The sequence below is a fragment of the Penaeus chinensis genome, chromosome 30 (assembly GCF_019202785.1).
Source record: "Penaeus chinensis breed Huanghai No. 1 chromosome 30, ASM1920278v2, whole genome shotgun sequence".
Lineage (NCBI taxonomy): Eukaryota > Metazoa > Arthropoda > Malacostraca > Decapoda > Penaeidae > Penaeus > Penaeus chinensis.
The window spans coordinates 27,318,186-27,328,182 of NC_061848.1; the positions used below are offsets into that span (position 1 = coordinate 27,318,186).

Genomic DNA, 9,997 nt, shown 5'->3' on the forward strand with positions numbered 1-9,997 from the left:
CTGAGTGCTTTCTAGCTACAGGCGCTCACATCTGAAATGATTCTCACTACTAGTTACTTGTTAATATTGAACAGCTGTGCATGTGCCCGGCTTCAGAACTTCAGAATGTCCCCCTTATGTTCTTCCCTGGAACCGCCAGTATATTCCGTTAAATCCGAATCCAGTGACCTAACAAGACAAATCGCCGACTGAATAGCTGACCTAATCCTCCACACAGCCCGAGAACGATATCCTCGGACCGCCCTTGGCCAAGGAGGAGCTCGTCTTCAGGATAAATGGGACCGGAGAGGACGGCGGGGAGAGCGAGCGAGGAGACGGAGGAGAGGGGGGCGACCCAAGCCTTCGATCCGGCTTCTTCCAGGGCGATATCATGCTTCCCTCCGAGGACCACCTTCTGCAGATCATCCAGGTAATGGCGCTGCCTCTGCTCGCTGTGCTTTTTACCTCTGTTCGCTGCCCTTTGTTTATTCTGTCTGAAGCCATATCTTTTCCTCGTCATTGATCTTATGTTCAGTGTGTGTTTTTCTTTCTCCATCCAACACATCACACACACACACACACACACACACACACACACACACACACACACACACACACACACACACACATACAAACACACAAAACTCTTATACAAAAAATGAGGTTTATACATTTTCGAAGTGTTAACCAATGACAGATATAGCATGAAAGGAGCTTCAGTCTAAGACGAATACTCGTTAGTAAGTGATCAAAATGTACAAGAATGTGAGCTTCGAGCATCCGAGTGCAAATAAGGTAAGTTAGAAAACACAACCATAGATTACCCACAGATTGAGCCAGCGCAGTGCGCCCTGCGAGGCCCTGCGTGCTTCATACACTACGTCCTTCCACACAGAAGTGTGGAAGGACGTAATAAAAGGTCAGAGTTGCTCAAGAAAAAGGATGGAACCACCTTTCTGCCGGGCTAGACATTTCCTTGGTTGGCAACAATGCTACCGGAAGCGTGACTGCCATGTGACACGACACACATTTACATAATCTGGATGTACTAGAATGTAACTTGCAAAGTAAATGTACACATTAGGGTCAAGGTATCAATGTTTAAGAAGAAATTGCCCCGAATTGGGCCACTTTGTCCTGCGACGTCCAGTGTGTGTCGTAGCATTAGCTGGTCCTTTTTAAATGACACTGGGCGCTCAGCCAAGGAATAGCCCGACGCTCATTAACTCTTTAATTGATGAATTCTTTAGAGCTCGAACGTTATCCCGCTCGAATCTACACTTCTTATCATGCCTTGACAATCATGGCTCTGGAGGTGTGACAGGCTAACACTACACACACACACTCGTGCGCATTACGACAATGTAAAATACGCCAAAAATTCTACATAAAATCAAAGCGAAACGAGACAACCTGCCGAAGTGATACATGTATCTCTTTGGTAACAATAGCGGAGTCTGATCCAGGTCCTCCCTCAACCCGACAGGGCTCGCCGGACGCCCAGGGGAGCGCCGCCAGGAACCCTGCTCTCCGCTGGCCCGGCGCCCTCATCCCCTACGTCATCTCCGCCTCCTTCTGTGAGTATCTCGACTCTATTGATCATTGCACTCAGGAATATTATAGAGCTCTTTGTAAATTGATGAATACCAATGCGATTAGTAGTTTCGATGTATCAAAACAGCCAGGAAATGCATAATGTATTTGCAACCGTATTTTACATGATTGACTGGTAGAGAGATAGCCCGGGGGTCATGCCCGTTTACGTCTTGATCCCCCGAACCCAATATGTATGTAATCAATAAGTCTTTTGTCGCCTGCACCTCGCACTTAAAATCATTAAGAATATAATTTCAACCAGTTACGGCTCTCGAAGACCTTTCTCTCCGACTCACTCACCTCCAACTTTACCATCAGCTTTCTCTTCGCAAACATACAATATCGGAACAACTTAAAGAATAAAAAAAAAGTAAAAACACACAAAAAAAACATTTAAAAAACAACAATAAAAAAGCAACATACTATACGCTGGAATATTATATAAAAAAAAACAGCACAGGACATGTTGAAAGACTGACCTCCATGCCATCCCTTCAGCTCGCGCGGAGAGGGCGGCCATCGGGGGCGCGATGGGCGAGTTCCACGCCAGGACCTGCCTTCGCTTCGTCGCCCGCCAGCCGCAGCACAGGGACTACGTGCACATTCTCAAGGGCGAAGGGTGCGTCTCCTTTGGTCAGGTTATCGATTTGGTCATCGTACTTTCTAATCATGAGCCATCGCGATAATTAAAGCTCGCGACTTCATCATTTCCGTTGATACTGCAATGCCTTCCAATGGCGAGGGTTTTTTATTTCCTTTGTATAAAACGTCTGTAGTACCATGCTGTACATACACGCACTCTCTCTCTCTCTCTCTCTCACACACACATACACACGCACACACGCGCGCACGCACACACACACACACACACACACATACACACACACACACACACACACACACACACACACACACACACACACACACACACACACACACACACGCACACACACACACACACACACACTCACATATATATATCGCCCTTAATTCCTATTTCCTCACATGAAAAGGATCTTCAATCCATCGCAGACCCAAGCAAGCAAGCACAAGAAGCAAGAGGCGGTCGTACCCCTTTTCCGCTCAAAGTCCCGTCCTTTCGACGCGTCCAAGTTTAACCTGCATGACCTGAGCCGACCTGTTTCCGCAGGTGTTCGAGCGCGGTGGGTCGGTCCGGCGGGCTGCAGGTCGTCTCCCTCGGGCAGGGCTGCGTGCATCACGGCGTGGTCGTGCACGAGTTCATGCACGCCGCCGGCTTCTGGCACGAGCAGTCCCGGTACGACCGCGATCAGCACGTTATCATCAACTGGAAGAACATCATCGGCGACATGAAATACAACTTCGGTAAGGTTAGTTGACATCTTTTTGATGTATGGGGGGGCGGGAATAAATACGGCTCACAGATACACAAGTTGTCAATTATATGCATGATCACTATAATTTCCGAACAATTATACGCATAAGAGCCAGTCTGCGCCGACATAAGCTTTCACGCGGCACGAATTGCTCGTTTACTCTTCCGCAGAAAACCAACCGTCTGACGAGCGACTTGGGGCTCGACTACGACTACGCCTCCGTCATGCACTACGGGCCGCGCGCCTTCGCCGTGGACGCCTCGCTGCCCACCATCATACCCAGGGTGCCCGGGGTCGAGATAGGTCAGCGTCGCGGCTTCTCGGAGGTTAGTTGCGGAGCCAAAGGTCTCGCCAAACGTGGGTATGTTTGCGTGGCAGAGCCAGGCCTGAGGGCGCCAGCTGTGCTCGTGGATGAAGAAATCAACAAGCAAATCAGCCAAAATAGTGCGTTAAGGCGCAATGAAGTAATGATGGAGTACATTTATTGAATGAATCAAGAGAATTCTGTTCTGTAAATGTCAAACCTGTTACAGACAACAAAAGCAATGTTTCCAGAATTCCCATTTTAACAGCTCGATGTCAAGAGCCTGAACATCCTGTACCGCTGCGATAAAGATGCAACCACACGCCCACCGACGCCCACGGAGAAGCCAGGAGCCTGCGTGGACACCCACGCGGCCTGCCCCAAGTGGGCGGCGAGCGGCGTGTGCGTGAGGAGCCCCGTCTTCATGTCGCGCACGTGTCGGAAGTCTTGCAATCTGTGTGGTGAGTTTCGGACACTGAAATAGTTTGAAAATGATTAGACAGTTAACGACGTTTTCGACCGAGATTGTATTATACTATTAGTAATTTTGCAGAACGCGTTTAACCCCTACTAACAAGGTTATAAAATTGACTATTTATATGATTTTCCTTTCAGAAGAAAAGACTGACTGCGTGGATACGAACATTCACTGCGCGTGGTGGGCGGGGCAGGGCGAGTGCGAGCGGAACGCAGCCTACATGGCCAGTTCCTGCCCCAGATCATGCGACGTTTGCGGTGAGGATTTCCCAGTGCGCTTTTCACTGACGAAACGGTGGGGGGAGGTGGGGGGGAGGCGGGAAAGTTATTTGTTACTGTAGCTGTCTTTAGATTAAATAATACGAAAATTGTCGATGCATGTAATTATTGCAATACTTTTCTCCGTTTGTTGTAATATGCCTTGATTAATCATGACGTCCACAGAAGAGCAATTGCACAGTAAAATTAGGCAACAGATTTTCGGTAAGTGTTGCAGCACACCATCCTAGTCCCGATCGCCATACATTGACACTCACGCCCTCACAGCTCATAACCTGAAGCTCTCCCCCGCAGGAGTGTGGCCAGGGCCGTGCAAGGATCAACATAAAGACTGCAGCAAATGGGCGGCCCTGGGGGAGTGTGGGCGGAACCCGGCTTACATGGCCCGCAACTGCCGCTCTTCCTGCCGTCTGTGCGGAAAGCCGCCCCGGGCGCCGGGGGTCTAGGGGTCACGTGCTGGGGACTGCGCTTCGGGACAGCCCTGGTATCCCTCAGAAAGCATCTATCTGTGTCTAAATAAATAATTATGTTAGAATACAATTAAGTTAGAATACAGCTTTTGGCCATATTATTATTTGTTTTGGTTAAGTAGAAGGAGAAAGGCATTGTAGTACAGTTTGTGTAGAATCTTAATTAATTTCTGAATCATAGGTAGAAAATGACTAGTGAATGGCAGTGTAGTAAGCGCCAATTTGCATCGAACAGATCTCAAGACAGTGGTCTGTGTTCTTCCATTCCTTCGTCGTGACCCTATTAGAGAAAAGCTCGTGTTTGCAGCGCCATGTGTAACGCTTACTTTTTCCCCTGTACCTGCATGCATTTCATATACAATATTTATATATATATTATATTGTTTCACTTAAACCGCTGACCCTTAGGCTACATTGGAATCCCTACTTGCTGAACCATTATGCAAGGACCAATATCCGTATTATTTGAAAGTACACTTGCAACTTATGCACACGATCTGCTCTCTGTGTGTTTATTACATAATGGGATCCATAAATACTGAAAATAGCGATATACAATGTAAAACTGGGCATATATTTTAAATATATATATATATATATATATATATATACACACACACACACACACACACACACACACACACACACACACACACACACACACATATATATATATATATATATATATATATATATATATATAATTGCTAAATAGGCCAAGAACCTTTTCTTGGTCAATTTAAAAAAATATATATTTTAAAATGCTACTTCATTTCTGAAAACAAATTTCACTTCTATGTAGACATTATTATCTGACCTATATTTTATTATTATTATTATTGTTTTACTTTGTGACATTTCGAGCATTTTTAACAGCCCTAGATTCTTTTTCCCAGTGCTTAAAGTAAATTTCCTTTACAACTGCATTCTAAATTGCCCGATTTTCCCGTTGGCAGCACTAGGAATGTAGTTGCATTTATGTCATTACTGAAACAGTTTTCTTGCTTATTTATATTTGCTTATCAGAGTGAAATTGACTGGTCGCAAAAAAAACCGCTTGGCAACATGCGAATGCGAGTATCCATAAGACATGCAAATATTCGCATTTGCGAATGTGATTGCGGATAGTTGGACTATACCTGGTATATCTACCTATCCATCTGTCTATCTATATATGTACATATACATATGTTTGTGTAAATGCGTGTGTGTGTACGTAACTATATCTATCCATCTATTCATCAGTTTATATATATACATATATATATATATATATATATATATATATATATATATATATATATATATATATATAACCGTCTATCTGTATGAACATATGTATATAAATAGGTAGATAGAGGATGACAGAGAGAGAGAGAGAGAGAGAGAGAGAGAGAGAGAGAGAGAGAGAGAGAGAGAGAGAGAGAGAGAGAGAGAGAGAGAGAGAGAAAGAGAAAGAGAGAGAAACTGATATATAAATAAAGGCAAATGTATGAAATGTCAAGTATACATGTCTCTCCATCTTCCTTAGTGTCCGTGTGTCAGTAGAACAGCGAAGGGAAGTACAGAAAAATACACGAATATGCCTTTTCACTTTTCACTTGACTGCTTTACTGATGAAGCAATAAAGCGAAAAGGCCTTCGGCATATTCGTGTGTTTTCCTGTACTTCCCTTCGCTGTTCTGCTTGCAATTTGTTCGCCATGAATTCCACCCGTGTGCCCGTGTTCATGTCGACGAGGCCGCTATGAATGCCTTGGGATCTTCGTCTACTCTCAACCCCAGGGGAAGACTGTCCGGTGAAAACATTTACATATTTTGATTTAAAAGGTGCTTTGGTAGATTTTTTTTCTGTGACGATTAAAGATGTATGTTTAATTATCTGTTTATAAGTATAGTTATATATATGATGTACTTTGTTTACTGACTGATGGAAGCTTGTCGGCGCCTGCAGGTTGTTGCAAAGTGAGATGCAAGCTTTCCCATGAACCCATGAAGCCGATTGCGGACATGGTTATTGAAAGGATATACATAGTCATTTGAATGCTAAATATGGCACTTTAGACATGCGTGTGAGGCCCAAGAAGCACCGTGACTAATGCGCCTGGTGGCCGCACGCATGCACTCAAAACAAACACTATAATTCTTTGGCTCTCCTGGCTCTGTTTTCTTTGTTATTGGTTTAATCTCACTCGTAAGTTAATCAGCGGTTATTTCATGTAGTTTTTTTTCTATATAATGTTGTTTTTGATCACTGAAACTTCAGAACAGCATGGCAATATGTATCAATATGTATCACTAGTCCTGAAAGAAAAACAAAATGAAACGAGTTAAATATATTCCTATCTTCACATATGTCACAACTATGAATATATTTAATCATATATCGTCCAAGAGTCAATGTGCTCCATGTAATTTCACTATTTCGTCCAACGCTGCGTTTCGTCCCAGCCGTATCTCTGTGCAGCGGTTCCCTCTTTTATTCCGTATCCAGCTCCTGGTGTTTCCCTTCACCTAATCCTTCGTACTGCCATCCTTCTTGGACTACCGTGCTCTATCTTTTGCAACCGGAAATTTCTCAGATTCCTTCAGAGAGGGGCACTCGGCTCGTCGATGACCCACTTATGACACATGAAGCATTGTACCACGGATGGAACGCAAGTTGGATTGACATTTCCCCTCTCTTCTCCTTCTCTGTCGTACTGGCATAAGTAGAGTTGCGGTCGCCTCCAGCTTATAACAGTTCTTCTTTCTACGTGTCTTGTTCCAGCCGTGTTCTGGCGATGGAATTTCTTTTTTCCTTTAAACTGCCTTCTTGAGGCGTAGCTTTTCCTAAAACTGCTGGTCGAGGACAGGTGTATCCTCCATCCACATTCCCATCTCCTTAATTATGTCTGAGGCATGAGCGGACTTCAGACGGCCAAGGTTCAAGGTTCCTTCGAATCACCACTGCATTCATTTTCGTATCATCAAATGGCCAACTTTAGGTTCGGCATGCAGTCCAGTCGAAGGGTCTTTGGTTTCTTGATCAAGTTTATGTGCGTCTCACCTCCACATCTCTCGGCCTCTTGCAGGATGTGGTCCAGCCCTTTTGTCGTTCAGTAAGGCCGTGTAGGAATCATCCTTCTGGTGCGCAGGTTGGGGATTCCCTCAGCTCACTTCTCCTGTGCATTTACTTCAGAAGGTCCTTTTCCCGCGTGGATGTACTCAAGGCGAACCACATCTTGTCAGTTGGTACGCCTCTTCATTTCGATTTCCACTAGTGAGGCCATCCTCCCCACCAGTGTGAACACCCTCGTCTCGCACTGGACCGCCTCGTAGTCTAGGCTTAAGATGTGGCTGCTTCACAATCCGTGACTTCGGCTGACTGGGCCTCTGTCGTGTCTTCTTCTATTGCAGTTCGATTATCATGAATTTGAAACTCGATCAACATCTGCATTTGTGCAACACTGGGCCTGGATTACTGGAAATATTTTCCTCCCTCGGTGACCTTATTGCGACGCACGGTAGTTCAGCTTCTCGAAGAGTGAAGATGTCTTCCTGTTCTTCAGGATAACATTTGTGGTCTGAAGAAATTATCGAATCTGATCTTGTCTCTGAAATGGACTAAGTCATCCACATTTACGCTATAACAAGAGATCATTACATGATTTCATCAAGAATCTTCAATTAATTGATTTTTATTTTCAGAGTATCATAACCCATGGACAAGCCTCAATCCTTATTATAAAAGGTTCTATCGATGTATTAACCGTTATAGTATTTGTAGTGTTTAAAATTAGTTTATCCTTCATTTCATCTTCTATGAACTTCCAGTAATTGAAGAAAACTTTCTGGGGTAACTAAACCAAAGGTATTAATCGAACGAGTAATTGCACTGAATTTCGACTGTTCTTTAAATTTAACGGCTCAAAAGAAAACAGGCATGCATAAATCTAATACTTTAATTTACCTTATTCATGTCAGTACTATTAAGGTATAGTGAAGAGTAAACCATGCAATCATTTATTTTTCCGCGCTCTGACTGCTGTCGGGTCTCACCTACGACGGCTCAGTGACGTCACGGCCGTAGTAGTCTGTCGTCGTCTGATTGGCCGCGCGAGGCCGACGTCAGTCTGACGTGTCTGAAGTCATACACTCATTCAATTCCTCGTCGCTGATTGGACACCGGCTGGCATGCTAAAGCTAAAGCGTTACAATCACGCTGTTTTGTAACCCAATCAGAACTCCCTTTAAGAATCTCTCACACTCTTTCAAGTTTGCCAGTCAGTCAGATAGAACGCTGCTACAGTGACGTGTTACACACTGCTATACTTTAAAGTACATATAATGCTATTATTAATTTAATCCTTTTAAACTCTACTATGTGTTAGGCCCAGCTCATGCTTGCTGTTATCTTCGTTGTTAGTTTATTATCGCTCGTTTACTCTGGATTACTTGTTAATTTGATATTGTTTTGATATATGAAACTTCAGATTAGTATGGCAACGCTCTTCCCCATTATGTATAAGTAACTATGATACGTATCTTCAGTATGGATATATTTATTCATATATTACTATTCAATGGACCTATTTGTGCTTTTAGTAGATATTGCAATTATCGTGTCAGTGTACACTAAGTAGGCCTGCACTGACACAAGTGTTTCGTCCAACACTGTTTTGTCCCGCCGCGTGTCAGTGGTTTGGCTTCCTTCTCTGCCCAGCTCCCTTTTGTAGGAATGGCTAAGTACGATTATATCAAACACTGTATAATAAAACCTTACAAATTAATTTAGGAAACACAAATTCGCTTCAGATCTTTGTCTGTCGTCCACGATCTCCGGAGGGAAGACGAATTGGAATGTACAGCTTAAAATTGCACTGATATTACGAGATAATATCAGTGTATCGTCTTTTTCGTCTAATGAGTTCCTGGAATAAACACTGATTCACCTTTCGTTAATGATACTCCAGGTTGAATGGCTTCCAAGGAGGACAGACCTGGGGATGCCAGGTCACCTAGACAGTGGGACGGTTCGCAGCTGAACGGCTGTTAGGGTGACAGTTTTAGAAGACGGCTTGGAATTATGGCCTTTAATTCGAGTTCACGTAGCCACCAAAATCGTCCACAAGTTCTTTACTACGAACATAAACACAGCTTCTACAACTACGGCCTCAGTACAACCAAACTCTATTTAGTGGTTTTTAATCCCTAATCATTTCCGTCACTAATTATGCTTTAAATATAGCGTAATTAGTGTCACTGCTTCTGACCGATGATGGTAGAAAAGGCTTATCATCCGCAACGATTCAAAATCTTAGACCTTGAACTTTAGACATAAATATATAAAAATTAGCTGGCCTCGATATACAAACAAATGGACTAAACCCGGCCAGCTGTCCCCGACAAACGAAAATGATGGACTAACCCCCATTCGCATACCTCACTTTCTCAGATCAACCTATTAAAAAAATGGTTGTCAAAAGGCCCATATAGAGTAGCACACACACATATGTATACACAAGAGCTCACGCACATATCAAGAATGGCAACTCG

The 9,997-nt window shown here is 43.8% G+C and overlaps 2 protein-coding genes across 2 annotated transcripts in view; one reads left to right on the forward strand and one right to left on the reverse strand.

Annotated features, from left to right (window-relative positions):
* Positions 1–2,168, reverse strand: part of LOC125041425 (AP-2 complex subunit alpha-like) — a 51,990-nt gene extending 49,822 nt beyond the window's left edge. Inside the window, exon 1 of the mRNA XM_047636381.1 lies at positions 2,055–2,168. Coding sequence (XP_047492337.1) covers positions 2,055–2,095 — 41 coding nt within the window. The 5' untranslated portion in view covers positions 2,096–2,168. The remainder of the gene's footprint in view (positions 1–2,054) is intronic.
* Positions 1–4,835, forward strand: part of LOC125041426 (zinc metalloproteinase nas-13-like) — a 5,305-nt gene extending 470 nt beyond the window's left edge. Inside the window, exons 2-9 of the mRNA XM_047636383.1 lie at positions 218–409; positions 1,466–1,556; positions 2,074–2,194; positions 2,726–2,924; positions 3,101–3,256; positions 3,503–3,695; positions 3,850–3,969; positions 4,285–4,835. Of these exons, the coding sequence (XP_047492339.1) occupies positions 218–409; positions 1,466–1,556; positions 2,074–2,194; positions 2,726–2,924; positions 3,101–3,256; positions 3,503–3,695; positions 3,850–3,969; positions 4,285–4,436 (1,224 nt within the window). The 3' untranslated portion in view covers positions 4,437–4,835. The remainder of the gene's footprint in view (positions 1–217; positions 410–1,465; positions 1,557–2,073; positions 2,195–2,725; positions 2,925–3,100; positions 3,257–3,502; positions 3,696–3,849; positions 3,970–4,284) is intronic.
* Positions 4,836–9,997: the final 5,162 nt, after the last annotated feature.